The following is a 23,061-nucleotide window of genomic DNA, read 5'->3' on the forward strand; positions in this document are numbered from 1 at the left end:
GGTCACAAACAGGGTACCGTGTGTATAATAGAAAATCTTCGGCCCTCGATATTGCACTGACCTGTGGAACCCAACCTGAAGCCCAGCTAACCTACACTATTCATTCCCTAAATTACATTAGTCGGCTCAAATTGAAAGTTTTAAGTGGTCACTTTATCTTTCCATCGTCAGTTTTGGTTTAATATATTTCCAGTGTTTTGTACAAAACATTCGGTGGAAGGCGATCCACAGGGCAGATGCAGCTGGGATGTGGGGGCGGTATTTTTTCCCATTCGCCTCTGGCCAAACACTTTGAACAGAGGAGCTTCCCTGGAGCTAGCCGCTCGCTTGTCATAGCAACTGACACATGATCAGGCGCAAACATGCCAGACACACAGGAACGCTGCATACCCTAAACATGCCTTAAGCATCCTGTGCCCGCCCGGATTCGCTGCTCTCCCGGTCTCCACCATGCACCGCGCCTACCAACCGATTCTGCCCACTGGAAACAAATACCTGCAGGAGAAATGGGACCGAGTTTGTTACCATGAGCACCGGCGAAAGGTAAGGCAAAACGGTCGGAGACTGAGCTACCCCGAATAAATCAGCGCTTGTCACTACCGCCAGGTGAAGGAGGGCTTTGTGTCTGTGGTGTAAAAGTGAAGACCTATTCACTTAACCAAACAATTAGTGTTTGCGTCTGTTTAAACTGTCTTTCTAACCCTTTATAGCTCGAATATTTAGTGCGTATGGATTTTCTTTTTGCATTGAATTGCACTTTTGAAAAATCCAATGCTCGGTCCCCTCTTGGTTTTCTTTGCTCGCCTTTTCAATGTATGTCAATATTGGAGGTTGAAATTGCCATGTAAATTCTGTATGTAAACAATAATTTGTGACAGCTTCAGGCTCTGGCCACCAGGTGGTCCTGTGGAGTGACTTTCGAAATTCTTCGCCATTCCGTAGCTATCTTACAAAGAAATACAAATAATTTACACTCCCTAACTCCAGGCAACACCACAAGTCACCTACTAATGGCAGAGATATATTATTTCTTCTACTATAACTGTGGGAACGTTGCAAAACGTCTTAATTAGCTGCAAAGTGCCTTGGGACATCCTGAAGTAGTGAAGTGCAAACATAATATAAAAGCAGAATGCAGTGGATACTAGAAATCCGAAAATAAAGACAAGAAATACTGGGAAAACTCAGTAGGTCGAACAGAGACAAACAGGGTTAACGTTTCAAATCAAATATGTCAAGAAGAAATATGGGTATTAAAAATTGAATTCCTATTCACTGAGCTGATTTCAAACTAAAATAGTAACAGATGCCAACCTGTCAATCACATTACTTCATAAATTGCGTTGAATTGAAATGTTTCATGATGCTAGCACATTTTATTCTGTAAATAGTTCAAATGACTTTGCAAGAGCCTAGCAGTCTTTGATGTACTGCTTTTATAACTGATGCAAACAATATGCAATTCATCACAGTTAAATTAAGGTTGCATTGTTTATCATTTTATATGGTCAGTAACCACATGATCTATTATGGCAGGTCTGTTTCTTTTATCATTTTGACATAAATATTGACCCTAGATATACTGGTATTATTATTCATGTTGGAGCAGCACTTAAATGCATTATAAAACGTCTGATTTTCAGAATGTTTGGATTTTACGTCATTCAAGTAAACATGATCTCCTACAACTTGGCTCATCACTTTGAGAGCATTTCCCCAAAGGTCTTTATCACACAGCCTCCAGGCCTAATTTGTCAGCTGTAGTTCAATTGGTTGCATTCTTATTTCTGAATCTGAAGGCCTGAAGCAGAGACTTCTGATGCGATCAAGGCTGATGCTGTAATGTAGTACTAAGGGAGTCTGCACTGAGTGGTGCTGTCTTTTGGATGAGATGTTAAACCAACATTTAGTCTGTCTGTAACAGATACCATTGAACTATTTTGAGAAATAGATTGAGAGTTCTCACTGATGTCCTAGCCAATATTTATCTGTGAACCAACATTGGAGAAATAGGTTAATGGAATTAGAATATTTGGGTAGTTGTTTTTGACCAGTGCTAGACTTGATGGGCTGAGAAGCTGTTTTCTATTCTGTAGAACTCAATGAGCCTGAGTACTTTCAGGATATTTTCTTATAACAGTATGTTCTACAACCAAGCAGACAGCAGCACCCATTAATGAGGTAGGATTAATGGATGATCTCAGAGTAAAGGAGTAGCAGTGAACAGCGAGTGATTGAATTTTACATTCAATTTGAGCAAGAGAAGAGTGAGACTAAGACAAGCATTTTAAATTTAATCAAGGCATTTAATCAAGGTATGAAGGCAGCACTGGACAATTTCCCTGAACTGGGAAATTAGGTTAAAAGGAAGGATAATAGAGATCCAGTAGCAGACTTTTAAAGAGATATTTCATCACACTCAGAAAAGATACATTCTAGTGAGAAATACTTACTCTGGGAGAAGGATGCACCAACCACGGCCAACCAAGAAATTTAAAGATGGTATCAAATTGAAAGAAAAACCTAATAATTTTGCAAAGATTAGTGGTAACACTGAATATTGCACAAAGTTTAAAAACCAGCAAAGAATGGCAAAGAAAAAATTAAGCGGGAGAAATTAGAATATGAGAGAAAGCAAACTAAAAAAAAAATAAATAGTTAAGAAATTTTATAATTATTTAAGAAATAAAGGAGGCACAACGCGAGAATCTACAGGCCTGTTGGCTGAATACCCTCACAGGGAATTTGCTGCGATCTGTTATTATGAAAGGCACTTAAAGTATTTTAACATAATGAGGCAGGGTCAACCTGGATTTGTGAAAGGGATATCAAGTTTTACTATTTTGTTAGAGTTCTTTGAGAAAGCAACAAGTAACATAGATAAAGTGAAACTTGTCAATGTGGATCTCCAGAAGGTATATACGGTGACACACCATAAAAATAGAGAAAATAGGAGCAGGAGGAAGCCACTCAGCCCTTCAAACCTGCTCCACCATTTATTGTAATCATGGCTGATCATCCAACTCAACAGCCTGTTCCCGATTTTCCCTATATCCTTTGATCCCTTTAGCCTCAAGGGCTATATCCAACTCCTTCATGAAATCATACAATCTTTGGCCTTGAAGATTATGACACAAAATAAGAGTTCAGGGCTTAACTGATGAAATATTAGCATGGATAGATTAGTTAATTAATGGAAAGCAGGAATAGGATTAATTAGATATTTTTTCAGTTGGTAAGCTATAACAAGTGGAGAGCAACAGGGATCATTGCTGTGGCCTCAACTATTTACAATTATTGTAATGATTAAGATGAAGGGATTACATGAACAGTAGCTACATTTTCTAAAAACATAAAGATAGATAGGATGTAAATTGTGAGGAGGACATGAGTAGTTTGCAAAGCGATATCGACGAATTAAGTGAATCCCTTCTTCCAGGTCTTTTATTTTATCTTCCTTTCTTCTGTCTCTCTATATGGAAGGTGAATGCTGGGAAAGTGGAGGAGGGGGCTTGGGTTGGTGGTGGGAATGGGATATGTCCAGTGATGGGGGGAGGGGTCATGGAGAACAGTGAATAGCAAAGTCACACCTCACTGTGTCTGAACAGACTATCTGCTGTCGACAGGCTTATCCGCTCTTTCACTAGTTGCAAATCCAATGGGAGTGGATGAGTATACAAATCGCATACAGTTTTAACCTGGAGACAGAGAGATATGAGCCACAACATATCAAAACCGAGATGAATAAGTATTTGAAAAGGAAACAAAATCTGAAAACGCCATGGGAAATTCGACTAGAATAGGTGACTCTGGTTGGAATGTGAGTTCTTGCACAGGACTCATCTTTATAAATCATCACGCCACAGCTGGAGTATTGTGCTCAGTCCTGGGCACTGCACGTTAAGAGGATGTCAAGGCCTTGAGAGAGTGAATGGGAGATTTACTATGAGTCATGAACAACTTCGTTTGAGCCAATAAGGAGAAACTTTTCACTGTTCGGATGGTCAGTTACCAAAGGTTCATATTTTTAAGGTAGTTGGCAAAAGAACCAGAGAAGAGATGAAGAGTTTTGTTTTATTCAGCAAGTTGTTGTGATCGCGAATATGCTGCCTGCAAGGGCAATGAAATGTAATTTAATGGAAAAGGGAAATTGGATAAATAATTAGCGATGAAAATCATAGAAGTATTTGGGGAAAGAGGAGGGGAGGGAGGCTAATCACAAGCATGATGGGCTGAATGGCCTCCTCTGCATATAAAATTCTATAACTCATGTCATGCTGTCATCTCTGTGAGACAGCATTAATTCCTACTGGTTTATCAATGCCAACAAATGTCCTTTTGAACTTCAAAGCAGACTTGGACAGGTTGCACTTGTAAGTGGCAGTTTGTATGGAGCAATCAGGATATTTCCATGGAAACACAAAGCATTTGCATGATGGACTGACTGAGATGAATGTTCATTTTTATAGAGTGCCACAGATGTTTGGATATTAAATTAAGTCCATGTGTTGGTAGAAAGCTGTGCGATTGTCGAATCTGGTTCAGGGTATGGTTCACAGCTCATGTAAACATTTATGGAACTTTAATGCGATGAATCACATGAGAAGCTCAACCTCAGTGTGGTTGTGAGCTCCACCCACACCCTTCCTCCTACTTGAAGAAGTGGATGTGTTTTTGTCAAATTTGAGGCTAGCTGCCACGAGATCATAAGTTTGAAACACTTGGGCTTCATGTCCATTGGTGTGGGGGTGGTGTGAAGCAATGTATCATAATGGAATGGTTAAAATGGCTCACAGCGATTTGAAGCAAGATTTGCTTGAGGGAGGAAGAAGTAAAAGCTTGGCCCTCACTGAAATGATTTAGTTTGTGCACTGGTTTCGGCTGGCTTTCAAAAAGTAATTGGATAGGCACCTGCAGGGAAACCACTGTACGTAGGACTATGGGGAAAAATAGGAAATTAGACTATGCAAGTTGTTTTTACAGAAAGCTGGCATGGGGTTGATGAGGCGAATGATTTCCTGTTTTGTAACTCTGACTTTAGTCAGCAGCTGGATTATTCTCCCTCATCCGCCTAAAACCAGCATGTAAATGACAAAAATAGAAGAAAAGTCCAGCTGTGAGGCCTATTGGCGTTTTAGGGCATGACTTGCCCCCTCCTGGAGATGGCATATAATCTGTTGAGTTGACCCTGGGGAGATACTTACACCTTTCTTGAAACCTCCATAATTCATTGCTGGGGATAAAGGTCGTGGGTGATCACCTTCATTCACCATCAGGCAAGAGCTTTAAGTGATAAATTAATTGTCAATTAAATACTTAAATTGTTATCATCTTATTGATTGGTGGAATAGGCTTGAATAGTCAAGTGCTCCTATTCTTTCTCTTCTTATAAGCATTAAGAATGATGTTGCTAGGATAACAACCATATTGGGTGCTTCTGACAAAACTGTCAAAGGAACTCATTACAATAGAAACTATATTAAGTAGGTGAGTGTTTAGCTATGAAATTACTGCTATAAGCTGCAAGCTGGCCTTTGAATCAAGGTGAATGTTCCATGACAACAGGTTATACATGCTATTGATTACATTTACACAAACCATATTATCCAAGTTTACATAGTGTTGAATCAGTTAAAGGAATGCAATGGAACTACAAGCGACATTTAAATAGATTAACTCTCACTCCAACAAAATCCAAAATGTCACAAATTGGTGAGACCAACTGATTTCAGTGTTCTGGTCAAGATTAATCCATCAAAAAAGAAACAGTATTTAAACTAGGATTTTCAAAGCATACAGTTTCCAAACACACTGCCAATAAGAAATACAAAGAAGAAATTTGAAACAAACCCAGAAAAATGCTGGAGAAACTCAGCAGGTCTGACAGCATCTATGAAGAGAGAAACAGAATTAATGCTTTGAGTCCAGTGTGACTCTTCTTCAGAATTAATCTGTCCAGTGAGATTCAAAATATAATTTATATACAAATGAAATGGGTTTGTTAGTGAATGCATCTAACCACTTCAGCACAGATGAATTAATGGCATAGAATAAACAGCACACAGCAACAGGCCAGTTGGGGGAGGCTGTGGTAATGTCACTGGACTATTACAGAATTTGAGGTTCAAAACCTACTATGGCAATTGTGAAGTTTGAATTCAATAAAAATGTGGAATGTGGTTGACTCTTAATTGCTCTCTGAAAAGGCTTTGAAAACCACTCAGTTGTATCAAAACTGCAGCAAAGTTTATCAAAAGAAGAAAACCGCAGTTGAAGCACCTGGCATTGAGCTCTGCACCAGAAATGGTAACACAGTCATCAACCCCATAAAGTCCTCCTCACCAACATCTGGAAGATGAGCTAAAATTGGGAGAGCTGCATCACAAAGCCGCCAAGGAATAGTCTGACATAGTCATATTTACAGAAATATACCTTCCAGACAAAGTCACAGAAAATACCAACATTATCATCATTCCTGGGTAAGCCGTGTCCCGTCAGCTGGACAGACCCATTGGAGGTGACTTTAAGGTAGTTTACTGTCAAGGCCCTGGGAGTCCTCAGATTTCAATCTGGACCCCAGGAAGTCTTATGACATCAGATCAGACACAGGCAAAGACACCTCCTGCTGATTAAAACCAACTGCATCCTGTCAGCTGATGAACCAATACTCCTTCATTTTGAACAACACTTAGAGGAAACACTGAGGATGGTAAGGTTATGGAGTGTACTTCATTGTCCATCCCCAACAGTAGTTTGAACTACCAAAACTGACAGAGCTGGTTGAGTCCCAAAAGACATAGCTGCTAGACTGAGTCTGTGGCTGGTGGTGAAAAAACAACAAGAGGGATAAATCTACTTGAGCGCATCTTCACCAATGCATCTGGCCATGATAGTCTTGAGACCAGTGATCACCGCATTGTTCTTGTGGTCCCAGCTTCATCTTGAGGATACAATGGCACCACTACTGTGTTAAATGTGGATAGATGTCCACGCAGAGCTGTAGGCCATCAGCAGCAGCAGAATTATATTCAACCACAAACTGTAACTGCGTGGCCTGGCATATCCCCCGCTCTGCCATTACCATCAAGAGGAAGCAACATGAGATAGACAAAGCTAAGCAATCCCACAACCAATACATTAGATCTAAGCTCTGCTGTCCTGCCACGTCCAGTCATGATTGGCGGGGTCAAATAATCAACCAACAGGAAGTGGAGACTCCACAAATATCCTCATCTTCAATGACAGGGATGACCAGCACACCAATGTTTAAAAAGAAGTCTAAAGTGCCGAGTCTATGATCGATCCTTGCCAACTCCTGAGGTTTCCAGCATTTCAGTTGGCAGTCTTTAACCAATCTGTCTCACTCTATATAATATTAAAATTTGGTTGCAGATGCTAGAAACTGCAAAAGTCTATGCTCACTAATAACATCCTAGCAATAGTACTAAAAACTTGTGTTCCAGAACTAACTGTGTCCCTAACCAAGTTGTTCCAGTTCAGCCACAATTTTGTTATCTACCCAACAATGTGGAACATTGTCCAGGTATGCTATGTAAAGCAGGACAAATACCACTCTATCTGACTATTCTCAATCAGCAGCAAAATGATGGAAAGGGCTTTAGTGCGATCAAACGTCACTTGCAAAGAAACCTGCTCATTCAATTCAGTTTCGGTTCTGCCAGGGCCACACAGCTCTTGACTACATTGCAGTCTTGGTCTAATATAGACAACAGAACCAAACTCCAGACCTGCCCGTATCATCAAAGCCACATTCTGTCGAGCATAGAATAAAATCGCCCTAGTGATATTAGAGGCAATGGTAATTGGGGAACATTCTCCACTGATTGGAAGGTGTCATCAAAGACCCTTAGTAAAACTGGAATAAATAAGAATCAAGGTGAAAATACTTCACAGATGTAAGTTATACTTAATACAAAGGAAGATGGTTGTGATTGTTGCAGTCAGTCATCTTCACTCCAGGACATTTCTGCAGGAGTTCCTCAGAGTAGTGTGTCAGGCCCCATCTGCAGTGGTGTTTCATCAATAACCTCTCCTTTGTAAGATCAGAGCTGGGCTTGTTTGCACAATGTTCAATACCATTTGTGGCTCCTCAGATACTGAAGCAATCCATGTCCATTTGTCGTCAGTCATGGACTAAATCCAGACTTGAATTGACAAGTGGCAAGTAACATCTGTGCTACACAAGTGCCAAGCAATGACCATGTCTAACCAGAGAGAATTTATGCATTCCCCCCTTGATGTTCAATGGCATTACCATTCCCCACTATCAACATCCTGGGAGTTACTATTAATCAGGTATTTATATATTGTGGCTACAAGAGCCGATCAAAGACTAAGTGTTCTGCATCGGGTTACTCACAGACCTGTGTTCCCAGAGCTTCTCCACCATCTTCAGAGCTCAAGTCAAGTATGATGAAAGATTCTCCATTTGCCATATGGGTATAGCTCAAACAACACTCAAAAAACTCAACGCAATCCAGGACTAAGTGGCTCACTTGATTAATACCCAATCCAGTATCTTCAATATTCACACCCTTCATCACTGAGGCACGGTGGCAGCAGTGTGTATCATTTACAAGATCTACTGCTGTATTTCACTAAGGTACTGTGACAGCCCTTCAAATCCTTTTCCACATGGAAGGGCATGGGAACAGTGATGTCCCCATCCTAAGAACAAATTGGTCTTTACTGGTGTTGATGCTCCATGTGAGCCTCCTCAAAACAAAAATCCTACTGCTTTAATGATAGGTAATGAAAAATTCAAAAATGGGGTTGATACATCTTTTTGTTAGCCCCATGTATTAAGAATTATGGAACAGTTACACAAAGCTAAGATCAAATCAGCCTTGATTCTAATTCTTGGGTTTGTAGGTTAATTGAGATTCCTTTTGAACTGCCTGGCAGCACTTGGAGAGAGTCTTTCACATTGTGTTACCTGCAGCGCAAAGGTGTTTAAATGACTGTTTATAAAGCTATGGCTATCACAGTACTCATTCCATGCACAAAGATATCTGGTCAATGACAGACTGCTGTTGTCGTCAGTATTTAACCCTTGGTTTTTTGTACTTCCCTGGAGGGCGAAACAGACATATCAGCAAGCTTTGGGCTGAGGGGGAGAGATAGTCAGTCACCATATGACCTCTTCTTATTGGGTCTCCCTGTTTGAAGTTTCTCAGACTCTTTACAAATGTGACATGCCATTGTCTTCACACAGAACTTTGCCAGACAGTTATTTAATTTATATCTGAAGTTTTTTTTTCCTTTTCCACTAACAGATACTTTTTAAAGGAAAATGCATTCTGGAATTAAAAACAGAAAAAATATCTGCAGATAAAATAACAGATAAATACTGCAGGGTCCTGATCCATCATTGTAACAAAAGGCTTGAAGGACCAAATGGTGCTCCCAGAATTCATTTACTTAATGGCTATTTGATCTAGATATAAAAAGTAAGACTTCTCATCGCCAATATATGCTCATCAGTTTATCTGTCAAGCTGCAAGTAGTATGAGAGATAAAATGCTGCCATTGAAGGAACTTACTTAAAGCTAGTTTGATTATTCTATTGGGATGATTGTATGCCTGAGTAACTTGTCTATTTTCAGATCTAATTGGGAGTGGACTTTATAAAACCATCAGGTCCACGTAGTATGGTTTGAGAGAACTACACTGGTCCCTGTACTCTTTGGATAAATGTGAGGTGTTGCATTTTGGAAAAGCAAATCAAAGCAGGACTTAATGGTAAGGTCCTAGGGAGTGTTGCTAAACAAAGAAACCTTGGAGTGCAGGTTCATACTTCTGTGAAAGTAGAGTCGCACATAGATAGGATAGTGAAGAAGGCGTTTGGTATGCTTTCCTCTACTGGTCAAAGTATTGAATATAAGAGTTGTGATGTCATGTTGTGGCTGTGCAGGACATTGGTTAGGCCACTTTTGGAATATTGCGTGCAATTCTGGTATCCTTACTATCGGGAGGATGTTGTGAAACTTGAAAGGGTTCAGAAAAAATTTACAAGGATGTTGCCAGGGTTGGAGAATCTGAGCTATCGGGAGAGGCTGAACAGGCTGGGGCTGTTTTCCCTGGAGCGTCGGAGGCTGAGGTTTATAAAATCATGGATAGGGTGAATAGACAAAATCTTTTCCATGGGTGGGGGAGTTCAGAACTAGAGGGCATAGATTTAGGGTGAGAGGGGAAAGATATAAAAGAGACCTAAGGGACAACATTTGCACACACAGGGTGGTACGTGTATGGAATGAACTGCCAGAGGAAGTAGTGGAGGCAATTACAGCATTTAAAAGGCATCTGGATGGGTATATGAATAGGAAGGGTTTAGAGGGATATGGGCCAAGTGCTGGCAAATGGGATTAGGTTAGGTTAGGATATGGACGGGTTCGACTGAAGGGTCTGCTTCCGTGCTGTACTTCTCTATGACTCCATTGAACAATTCCATTTTTGCTTTAACCTTCTCTTGCAGGTCAAGGATGCAAAGTCAACAGTTGACAACCATTCTCCTGAGACCTATTCTCATCTTAATTTGAAATTTAAGAAGCTGAAGGTAATGCCTGTAATTTCCTGCTGTCTCTTATTGCTTTCAATCCTTTTACCTTTTCTTATTGTTACTGATGTGAGGTTATTCATTTCAGACTGCATTTTCCAGTGTCCACGTGACCGAGATGGGAAACATATCCAATAGAGACAATAGTTTCAAAAAACTTAAGTGAAACCAAAGAAAATGTACACATTGTAAATGGAACCTATCGGATGCATCTACCTGCTCTGAACTGCAGTGCTAAAAGTGATCGTCTAGTAGAGACTTTACTATGTAGATGCAGAAATGATCTTTCCACTTGTGGACAGAACTCAACAACAGGGACTATCAATACAAGATGGTCATTCATGGTGTTTTGAGAATGCAAGTAGTGAGGTAGATAAAATAGATGTAGTATGTCTGGATTTCTAAAGGCATCTGAAAGTTAATAGATAACAGCTCTTGGAGTTAGAGATAATATATTTACAAAGACAGAGGATTGGTTAACACTCAGGAAGTGGAAAATGAGCATTTTAAAGTTGAAAGGCGGTAGTGCCTCAAGGATCAGTGCTGGAGCCTCAACTATTTATCATTTTGATTAATGACTTAGCTGAAAAGATCAAGAGTAATTGGCCCAAATTTGTTGAGAACGCAAAGGCAGGTGGAAAGCAAAACTGTGAGGAGGACACAAAGCTGCTGCAAAAGGAGATGTAGGCAGCAGTTAAGTGAGCAGACAACAAGATGGCAGATGGAGTATAATGTGTGTATAAAGTGTTCACCTACATTGTAAAGTAGAAAATCAGATTTGTTTTTAAAAAGACGTGACTCTTCTAAGTGCTGATGTTCAAAAAGACTTGGTGTGATTGTACAAATTACACAGAAAGTTAGTATATCGGAACAGCAAGCAATTGAAAAGGTAAATAGCATGTTTATCTTTATTGCTAGGGGATTGGAGTAAATGAATTTAAAAGACTTGTCACAATTGTACAGAGTTTTGCTGAGAGCACACTCGGAATATTGCGTGCAGTTTTAGTCTCCACCTTTATGATAGGACGTACTTGCATTGCAGTTGGTACAGTGGTGATTCATTAAATTGTCCCCGAAACGAGGAAGCTATCCTGTATTAAGAAGCTGGCTAAATTGGGCCTACATTCTCTGGAGTTTAGAAAAATGAGAAGCGATCTATTTGAAACATACAACGTTCTGAAGAGGTTGATAGCGTAGATGCTGAGAAGTTGTTTCCGCTTGTCAGGGAATTTAAAACACATGGGCAGAATCTCGGGATAAGGGGCCAATCATTGTGTTTTTGCAGGAAGCTAGATAAACACAAGGGAGAAATGAATGGAAGGATATGCTGATATGGTGAGGTGAAGTATTATGGCTTGTGTGGAGCATAGGCCCCAGTGGACACAATTGGGCTGATTAGCTTGTTTCTGTGCTATAGATTTTATGTTTCGACATATATATTGGTATTGACTACAAATTGAATGGAATACAGAAAATTCAGCAAAACATCTTCTGTCTCTGAATACAGCTGCTGACCATGTTTATGCACACAGCTCTCTCACAATGCACCAGAAATGCTGGTTCAGCTTTTATGCAACCAGATTGTGTTAAGATGTGGAAATTTTTTTATTGCTATTGAATGATGCTGGGAAACAGTGGGGAGAGTATGGTGTGCAGTATTGAAATCAGTGAGATGCCTAGTTAACACATTTTCCCATGCTCTGATAGCGGCAAGCAGTTTTGTTTGTCAATGGGACAGCAAGCATGTCAGGATGAAACATTGGTGGACAGTAACTGGAACTCGTGCCATCAGGATGTGGGAGCCTCTAATGCTAAGTTCTGGAATGTGAAATTGTTTCATCATTTTTAAAATTTAAGTCGTTTCCCCCCCCCCCCCCACAACGTTCCTTCTCCTCATCTCCTGAAGACGCAGTCATGCTGAATCCCAGTTCAAGTCCCACTTCAGACAAGTGATCGCATAATCTATGCTGACATTTGCCATGATGTACTGAAGTAGTGCTGTACTGCCCAAGAATAATATCTTTCAGACAGGATGATCCCACTGACAGATCCCAGATATTTGTGTAAGATCCCATGGTACACCTTGAAGAGGAGTAGGGGAGTACTAATTGGTTTCAGGGACAATACTTATCCCCATCAACATCACTAAAAATAGATTATCTGGTCATTAACATATTGCTGATTGTGATATTAGAAAAGTGCAAAATGTTGGAAATACTCAGCAGGTCAGGTAGCACCTGTGGAGAGTAAAATAGAAATAGGTTTTCAGGTCAATGACGTTTAATTAAAAATACTGTAAATGGGAGTTTGCTGTAGGCAAATTGGTTTCCTAAATGCTAAGAGTGACTACACTTCAAAGTAATTACTTACTCGAATATATTTTGGGACACCACGAGATTATGAAAGGCAATGTATAAGTGTAATGTCAAGTCATTTTTCTGAGAGTTCTCCAGAGCAAGTTTCTGTAACAATCAGCCCTGACCAGAAAGTCAGATTCATCTCCTTAAATGTAAAATATGAATGTATTATTTCCCACAAAGAATGGAGTCAAAAGGTATTAATTGTATTTTATATACTGTATATCACAGCTTGAGGAAGATAGACTGTCCATCATTGAAAGAGATAACCAGCTGTTGCTTCAAAAGATGTCAACAATCATGAGGACCACAGGCCGAATTGACAATAAAAATGAGTATAAATTGAAAAGGTAATGTTTCTGACTTCTGCTCATCCTTCCTGGATGTGCATTCTGACAATAAGTATTTAGATGTGTTCCGAGGATTGAGTGTTCCTTGTAGCTCCTTGCAGCAAGTAGCATACTTGAAGTTTACGTTTTTAAAATTAAATGTCTATGGTTACCAATGCCTGTCAAGTCCTCAGGAATTAAAAAATGTTTTTATTTTCACCAAATTACCCAGCAAAAAGGAAGGCCAATAAGCTGAATATGTCTGCGTTGGCTCTTTGAAAAAGTTATCCTGTTGATCCTAACCTTGCCCTGGTCTTTACCCATAGTCTTGCAAAAAGGAAAAATCTCCTCAAATATATATCCACCTCCTGTTTAGTAGCACTTCCAGATCTTGACAAGACGTTAGGTCAGATTATAACCTCATGTTGCCTTTGACTCTTTTTCCAATTAACTTGAATCTGGTGACTGATGCTCCTCCTACTGGAAACATTTTCTCATTTACTTCAGCAAACCTCTTCCTGACTTTGAACAATCCTCCCATTAAATCTCCCCCTAACCTTTTCTGCTCTGCGCAAAACAATCCCAGCTTTTCCAGACTCCCAATATAACTGAAAGTTCCTTGTCTGTGGAACATGAACATCACTAGCAGCTTGGGACAGACATGGACTGAACCCAGTGCAAGTCCAAGCTATTAATGTTTATTAATGTTTAAACTGTGAATAGAAGCATGGTAGACCAAGGCTTCACCAATGCTGCCTTCCATTAGGTTTCAGATGTGGGATCTGACGTCAATATAACATAGCTACTGAACACATGCGTAAGGAACTATTATTCATGTTGAGGTATAGTTAACCCTTTAATCTACATCAGGTATTATTCTAATAATTCTTCTCTGCACTCTCTCCATGTCCTTCTTAAAGTTTGAAATACAGAAGTAGATGCAATGGACTGGTGGAGAGAACAGGATGGTTGGAAGCAAGAGGTCATGTAAGAAAACTCAAGGAACTCTACTTCCAACCAGAGCTGGCAACTCAACTGCACGTCAGCTTCCTGGAACTTCTGGTTGAAATAGGATACTGACAAGGCCTAATAGTGACAGGGAATGTAGAAACCAATAGAATAGTTTGCCAACCTTGTCTCTGTCATAGTGCGATTCAGCAATTATACTTGAGTTTACCTACTTCCAGTACTGTACCAAGAGAGTAACACAGAGATACTGACTTATGGATGGAACGTTAAACTGAGGCCTATCGGTCCTCTCCATTTCACATAAAGGATCCCATGGCCCTAATATGATTAAGAACAAGAGAAATTTTTCAGTATTCTAGCCAGTATTTCCTCAAGGCAGATGAACTCAGGGCATGGTTAGGAACATGGGACTGGGATATCATAGAGATCACAGAAACATGGCTCAGGGATGGACAGGACTTGCAGCTTAATGTTCCAGGATACAAATGCTACAGGAAGGATAGAAAAGGGGGGGTGGAGAGTGGCATCTTTGATAAGGGGTAACATCACGGCTGTACTCAGGGGTGATATTCCTGGCAAAAGGTCCAGGGAAGTTATTTGGGTGGAACTGAGAAATAAGAAAGGGATGATCACCTTATCGGGATTGTAAAAACACCGCCCCTCCCCCCCCAGATTTCAAGAATAATAGGATGGTATTGTTAGGGGATTTTAACTTTCCAAACATGGACTGAGACTGTCATAGTGTTAAGGGTTTAGATGTAGAGGAATTTGTTAAGTGTGGACAAGAAACTTTTCTGATTCAGTATGTGGATGTACATAGAAAGGGTGCAAATATTGACCTACTCTTGGGAAATAAGGCAGGGCGGGTGACTGAGGGGTCAGTGGGAGAGCACCATTGGGGCCAGTGACCATAATTTTATTAGTTTTAAAATAGTGATGGAAGAGGATAGACCGGATCTAAAAGTTAAAGTTCTAAATTGGATGAAGGTCAATTTTGATGGTATCAGGCAAGAACTTTCAAATGCTGATTGGGGGGCGGCTGTTCACAGCTAAAGGGATGGCTGGAAAATGGGAAGCCTTCAAAAATGAGATAATGGGAGTCCAGGGACAATATATTCCTGTTAGGGTGAAAGGAAAGGCTAGTAGGTGTAGGGAATGCTGGATGACTAGAGAAATGCAGGTTTTGGTCAAGAAAAAGGAAGCCTATGTCAGGTACAGACTGCAGAGATCGAGTGGATTCTTAGTGGAGTATAAAGGCAGTAGGAAAACATTTAAGAGGGAAATCAGGAGGACAAAAAGGGGACATGAGATAGCTTTGGCAAATAGGGATAAGGAGAATTGAAAAGGATTTTCTAAGTACATTAAGGAAAAAAGGGTAACCAGAGAGAGAATAGGACATCTCAATGAACAGCAAGGCACCTCCATGTAGAAATGGAGGAGATGGGGGAGATACTAAATGAGTATTTTGCATCAGTGTTTACTGTGGAGAAGGACATAGAAGATATAGAATGTGGGGAAATAGATGGTGACATCTTGTAAAATATCCATAATACAGAGGAGGAGGTGCTGGATAAATCCTTAGGTCCTGATCGGGTGTACCTTTGAACTCTGGGAGAAGTTAGCGAAGTGATTGCTGGGCCCCTTGCTAAGATAGTTTGATCATTGATAGTCACAGGTGAGGTGCCAGAAGACTGGAGGTTGGCAATTGTGGTGTCACTGTTTAAGAAGGGTGGTAAGGAAAAACCAGGGAACTCTAGACCAGGAAGCCTGATATCGGTGGTGGACATGTTGTTGGAGGAAATCCTGACGGACAGGATTTGCATGTATTTGGAAAGGCAAGGACTGATTAGAGATAGTCAACACGGCTTTATGTATGGGAAATCATATCTCACTAACCTGATTGAGTTTTTTGAAGCACTAACAAAGAGGATTGATGAGGGCAGAGCGATGGACCTGATTTACATGGACTTCAGTTAGGCGTTCGACAAGGTTCCCCATGGGAGACTGGTTAGCAAGGTTAAATCATACGGAATGCAGGGAGAACTAGCCATTTGAATCCAGAACTGGCTTGAAGGAAGAAAATAGAATGGATGTAGAGGGTTGCATTTCAGACGGGAGGCCTGTGACCAGTGGAGTGTCACTTCTTTTTGTCATTTACATAAATTATTTGAATGTGAACAAAGAAGGTATAGTCAGCAAGTTTGCAGATGACACCAAAATTGGAGGTGTAGTAGACAGTGAAGAAAGTTACTGGATTAGTGATGCTGGAAGAGCACAGCAGTTCAGGCAGCAGCCAAGAAAGTTACCTCAGAGTACAACAGAATCTTGATCAGACAGGCCAATGGACCGAGAAGTAGCAGATGGTGTTTAATTTGAACATTGAACATAGTCTTAGAACTGTACAGCACAGTACAGACCCTTAAGTCCTTGATGTTGTGCTGACCTTTTATGCTCTTCTAAGATCAAACTAACCTATATCCCGTACATTTCACTGTCATCATATGCCTATCATTTTAATGTCCCCAGTGTATCTGACTCTACTACCACTGCTGGCAGTGCATTCCATGCACCCACCACTCTCTGTGGAAAGAATCTATCTCTGACAGGGGCAACATGGTAGCTCAGTGATTACCACTGCTGCCTCACAGCACCAGGGACCTGGAGGTACTGCATGTTGGAAAGGCAAATCAGGGTGGGACTTATACACTTGATGATAAAGTTCTGAGGAGTGTTGCTGAACAAAGAGACCTTGGTGTGCAGGTTCATAGTTCCTTGAAGATGGAGTCACAGGTAGATAGGATAGTGAAGAAGGCATTTGGTATACTTTCCTTCATTGGTCAGTGTATTGAGTACAGGAGTTGGGAGGTCATGGTGTGGCTGTACAGGACATTGGTTAGGCCACTGTTGAAATATTGTGTGCAATTCTGGTCTCCTTCCGATTGGAAGGTTGTTATGAAACTTGAAAGGTTTCAGAAATGTTTTGCAAAATGTTGCCAGGGTTGGAGGATTTGAGCTGTAGGGAGAGGCTGAATAGGCTGGGGCTGTTTTCCCTGGAGCGTCGGAGGCTGAAGGGTAACCCTATAGGGGTTTATAAAATCATGAGGGGCATGGATAAATAGACAAAGTCTCTTCCCTGGGGTGGGGGCATCCAGAACTAAAGGGCATAGGTTTAGGGTGAGAGGGGAAAGATTTAAAAGGGACCTAAGAGGAAACTTTTTCACGCAAAGAGTGGTGCGTGTACAGAAGGAGCTGCCAGAGGAACTGGTGGAAGCTGGTACAATTACACTATTTAAAAGGCATCTGGATGGGTATATGAATAGGAAGGGTTTACAGGGATATGGGCCAAATGCTGCCAAATGGGACTAGATTAATTTAAGATATTTAGTCAGCATGGACGAGTTGGACCAAAGGGTCTGTTTCTGTGCTGTACATCTCTGAATGACCTAAATGGTCATTCATCTAATTTTGATTCATGGGAACTTGGTGTGTACAAATTGGTTGCTTCTTATGCCTGTATGGTCGTGGCTACAAAAGTAATCTGTTGGCCAGAAAGCACTTGGGAATGTCCTGATGATTGGGTAAGAGGCTAAGTTAATGTGAGCTTTGTTTTAAACTGCCTTTAAATCAGTTTAAACGGTGAAAAACGTCACCGAGAACAGCTGAGAGTCAATCAAGAAAACAAGACAATGAAGGAACGCCTCAAGCTGGTCCAGCCTCAATACAATCATCTGAAATGGCATGAAGACTGGTATAAAGCTGAGAAGCTCATGGACCATATTGCTCACTATCCTCGTGGCTGGTACAATGGACAGAACTCAAAGGTAATTTCTCCAATCGGTGGGAGACCAGCACTGTTTCTGTATGCCATATGTGTGCTGCATTGGTGAATACTTTAATTCTCTCCAGGGTACCTGGAAGGCTGCTCAAAATGTTCTCTGTACTATGAGGATATAACTCGGCGGCACGGTGGCACAGTGGTTAGCACTGCTGCCTCACAGCGCCAGAGACCTGGGTTCAATTCCCGCCTCAGGCGACTGACTGTGTGGAGTTTGCACGTTCTCCCCGTGTCTGCATGGGTTTCCTTCGGGTGCTCCGGTTTCCTCCCACAGTCCAAAGATGTGCAGGTTAGGTGAATTGGCCATGCTAAATTGCCCGTAGTGTTAGGTAAGGGGTAAATGTAGGGGTATGGGTGGGTTGCGCTTCGGCGGGTCGGTGTGGACTTGTTGGGCCGAAGGGCCTGTTTCCACACTGTAATGTAATCTAATCTAATCTAAAACTATCCCTGAGATCTCTACATTCCTCCAATCCCAACTTCTTACACATCCTCTCATCCACTTTTAGGAACCCTGCTTTTAGCTGCTGAAGACCAAAAGTCTGAAATTCCCTCCTTAAACTTCTTGCACCTCTTTACCTCTCTCTCCTCATTTCAGATGCTCCTTAAAACCTCCCTCTTTGATCAAACTGTCAGCTGTCATAATAATGTGACACAAAATTCCATTGATAGCACACCAGTGAAGCACCTTGTGATGTTTCACTACAAAGGAAAACCCCGAGGTAAATGCATAATGCTGAAGTTTCTCAATTCACCAGACCCTGCACCCCCTCTCTCTCCAAGCTGCCTATTGCACTCAAACCAGGAAATGGACAGTGACTTATTTCCTGCCAACAGTGCTGACATAACCACTTGACTGAGCCAGAGTCACATTGTATTCTACAAAGTTACTCCTTAGATACATTACCAAACCTTACTCAAGTCATGATTTTTAAAAAGCATCAAGTAAAATAAAACCGTGTGGATAAACTTAGATGATTCCTGGGTTTCCTGAGAGATTTTGGGAGTACTTTAATGAATTCACACTTATGGCACAGAGCTCCTCACCCACTCATTTTAAATTTAAACTCTCAGCTGCATCTTAGAGGATAGCTCTCTCACCCCTGAGTCCAAAAGTTCTGCATTCAAGTCTCACTCAATGTCTTGAGCCCAAAACTCTATGCCAATACGGTCAGTGAACAACTGTGTTGTGACCTTTCAAAAGCGATGTTAAATCAACGCTCTGCCAAGTAGGCGTTAAAGGTCCCATTGCACTAAACTGAAGAAGAGCAGGAGAGTTCTAACTGGTGTCTAGGGTCAATATTTAACTTCCAACAAACATTACAAAAATAGATCAGCTGGTCATGATTGCATTGATTTTGTGGGAGCTTGCTGTGTCCAAAACTGGCTGCCATGTTTCATTACAACATTGATCACACTTCAAAAGTACTGAATTGGCTTTGAAGTAATCATGAAAGGTGCTATAAAAATGCAATTCTTTTTAATGCATGGTTACGGGATTAGAGTTCAATTTTCGATGGAACCCTCTGTGTGTTTGTTTGGATTTTCAGGTACAAATCCAAAACTGAAGTCAATGGGAATCAGGAGAAAAGTTTTCATTGGTTGGAGTCAGACCTGGCACAAAGGAAGAGGGTTAGGGTTGATCATCTCCAACAAAAGAGTATTTAACCATTTCCTTCTGACATTCATTGACATTACCACAGCTGAATTCCCCACTATCAATATTGTGAGAGTTACCATTGACAAGAAATACTTCAGCTGCAAGATCAGGTCAGGGACTAGGAGTTCTACAGTGAGCAACTAATTTCCTCACTTCTCATGACCTGTCTGCCACCTACAAAGCTCAAATCAAGAGTGTGATTGAACATTTAGGGTGGTATGGGGCTCAGTGGTTAGCACTGCTCCTCACAGCACCAGGGTCCCAGGTTCGATTCCAGCCTTGGGAGACTGTCTGTGAGGAATTTGCACATTCTCCCTGTGTCTGCGTGTGTTTTCTCCAGGCACTCTGGTTTCCTCGCACAGTCCAAAGATGTGCAGGCCAGGTGAATTGGCCATGCTAAATTGCCCATAGTGTTAGGTGCATTAGTCAGAGGAAAATAGGACTGGGTGGATTACTCTTCTGAGGGTCAGTGTGAACTTGTTGGGCTGAAGGGCCTGTTTCCACGCTGTAGGGAATCTAATCTAATCACTTCACACTTCTCTGGATGAGTCCAACTCCAACAATATTCCAAAGAGGCTTGACACCATCCAAGACAAAGCAGCCTACTTGATTGACACCCCTATCCAGCACCGATGCATAATAGCTGCAGTGTGAACCATCCATAAGTAGCTCTCCAAGGCTCCTTTGACAGTAGCTTCCAAAACCTCTATCACTTAGAAGGACAAAGGAAGGCAGATGAACAGCGAACCCCATCACCTGAAAATTTCTCTCCAAGCCAAACACTTTCCAGACTTAGAACTATATTGCTGTTCCTTTCCCTTGGCTGGGCCAAGGAGCTGCCTTGGTGTCCCTACATAGCAAGGATTACAGTGGTTCAAGAAGGCAGCTCATCACTACCTTCTCAACATCAATTCGAGATGGATAATAAAGGATGGCGTAGCTAGTGATGCCCCTATCCCGCAAATGATTTAATAAAACTATTTGATTTGTTTTATTTAGATTGATCTATGATAGGTTTTCTCCTAATCGACCTTTTACTTTTTATCCCCAGACAAAATCTGAAGCTGTCAGATCCGCACCAGCGAGAGGAACCAGCAAAAGTAAAAATATACAACCAAGGGGCTCACAGTAAAAGTCAACAGGAAACATGGAACCAAGTGACATGAATCAACTCCACAATATCCTCAATTCTAATCCCCATTGTTCACATTAGTACATCTAAACAATCTACCTTCTTTTCAATGACAGATAAAGCTGAAATCCACATTCGATCGCGAGTGTAATTTGCCTGTAGTACTTAGTGTGCCTTCAAGTTTTTGAAACTTGTAACGTAGACTGGACAATCGAATATGCCTTCTTTGAATTTTTCCTAATTTTCTATCAAGCAAGATTCTACATCAAGTACACTGATTTATTAACAATATCTCTGGATGTCAGCAGTTTAGGAGGATCAGCGAGTCACTGCTGCTTTGTGGGTGTGGATAAGGTTGAGTGAAGAGGGCAGTTGAGTCGGAGGAGAATAAAGTATGAGAGGGGTTATTGGGGGATTATTGAGAAGATGAGAAGAGAGGACTTTGGGGTAAGGGAGTTGGGCAAGAGGGGTAGAATGAGGAGGCAATGGTGGAAGACATATTGGCTGAGGAGGTGGATATGGGCAACTGGACTCTAGGGTGGCATTAGGGATTATGCTATGATGATGGAAGCAAAGCATTGGTGGTTTAGAGGGCTTCTGGCAAGGGAAAGGAGAACTGGGTAGAGACATTGAGAGGATGGAAGAGGATTTGAGGGGGAGTTGGTGGGTGAGGTTGATTGGATGTGAAGGGGTTATTGAGCAATTGTGGGAAATTGAGGGGGTGGATATGATGTGGGTAGGTGGGATTGGAGAAGAGTATTTATTGGGCATGTGAACTGATTAGGGAACTATGATGGGGTTAGAGGACATTAGACACGGAAGGGGAATGGGATGGGGCGGGGGAGGGGCATAAGAAAATTCTGGAAAATGACGGACATCAATTTAATCAAGATAAAAAGCACAGAAACTGAGTAGAAACTGAAAACTACAATTCTGCGGATGCTGGAAATCCAAGAAAAGAACTAGAGAGACTAAAAGAGGTCACAAAGTCTGGTGGTATCTGTTGAGAGAAATAGATTTAACATTTCATCTCAATGACCTTTCATCAGAATATTAAAATGAATTACTTCAGTATAAAGGCCTTTGAGTGTTTATTTGGGGGTGTAGCGAAGTAAAGTTGCTACATTTTCTGACTCTTTAGTTGGATGATGGACTGAAGTTGTACTGTGGATCCTCAGCAACTCGCTGAGAGGAAAGCACTAATCTCAGAGACTCTATGATGTTTTAATGAGACCACATAATCTGCCAAGTGTGCAGGACAGCTTTGCTTTTGCCGGTTTGAGATGTTTGTTATATATCCCTGCCGGAAGTATGGTCACTTTGTTCAACTTTCAGCACCATGCTATTCTCTGCTGCTTACTAATGGTGTTACCGCTGTTGTTAACTTGGGTTTCTGCCCCTCGCCTACTCCACCCGCATCACCTCCACCCAGAATAAACCACATTGCACAGAAAACACATCCTACAACACAAAACAACTTGCGCCTCTCTCATTTGTCTTCAAAGTAATTCATATCACTTCGAAAATTGTGATACATCCCCACGCGTAAAAACAACTCCACCTTTCCTGCATCAGGAGATGAAAGATCACTTTGTACAAAGTTCATGTTTGTTGGTTGTTTGGGCCAGTTGTTGTTGTGATCTGGAATGCACTGCCTGAGGAGGTGGTAGATGCAGCTACAGTTAAAACATTTAAAAGACATTTCAACAGGTACATGAACAGGGATATCGGCTAAATAGAGTCATAGTCAAAGAGTCATAGAGATGTACAGCTTGGAAGCAGACCCTGCGGTCCAACCCATCCATGCTGACCAGATATCCCAACCCAATCTAGTCCCACCTGCCAGCACCCGGCCCATATCCCTCCAAACCCTTCCTATTCATATACCCATCCAAATGCCTCTTAAATGTTGCAATTGTGCCAGCCTCCACCACACTCTCTGGTAGCTCATTCCATACATGTACCACCCTCTGCGTGAAAAGGTTGCCCCTAAGGTCTCTTTTAGGTCTTTCCCTCTCACCCTAAACCTATGCCCTCTAGTTCTGGACTCCCCACCGCAGAGAAAAGACTTTGTCTATTTATCCTATCCATGCCCCTCATAATTTTGTAGACCTCTATGAGGTCACCCTCAGCCTCTGATGCTCGAGGGAAAACCATTCCAGTCTATTCAGCCTCTCCCTATAGCTCAAATCCTCCAACCCTGGCA

The 23,061-nt window shown here is 41.4% G+C and overlaps 1 protein-coding gene across 2 annotated transcripts; it reads left to right on the forward strand.

The window, feature by feature from the left end:
* The first annotated feature begins 259 nt into the window (after positions 1-259).
* Positions 260-21,904, forward strand: cfap97d2 (CFAP97 domain containing 2). 2 transcript variants are annotated; one of them, XM_043691245.1, is made up of 5 exons: positions 261-543; positions 10,496-10,576; positions 13,165-13,283; positions 17,860-18,052; positions 20,775-21,904. In XM_043691245.1, exons 1-5 carry the CDS (start codon positions 451-453, stop codon positions 20,853-20,855), a joined length of 567 nt encoding a protein of 188 aa, XP_043547180.1. In that variant the 5' UTR covers positions 261-450; the 3' UTR covers positions 20,856-21,904. The 2 variants fall into 2 exon arrangements, with proteins under 2 accessions (XP_043547181.1, XP_043547180.1); XM_043691246.1 differs by lacking the exon at positions 17,860-18,052 and having other exon boundaries at positions 260-543.
* The last annotated feature ends 1,157 nt before the right edge of the window (positions 21,905-23,061 follow it).

Source organism: Chiloscyllium plagiosum, chromosome 6 (assembly GCF_004010195.1).
Source record: "Chiloscyllium plagiosum isolate BGI_BamShark_2017 chromosome 6, ASM401019v2, whole genome shotgun sequence".
Taxonomy (NCBI): domain Eukaryota; kingdom Metazoa; phylum Chordata; class Chondrichthyes; order Orectolobiformes; family Hemiscylliidae; genus Chiloscyllium; species Chiloscyllium plagiosum.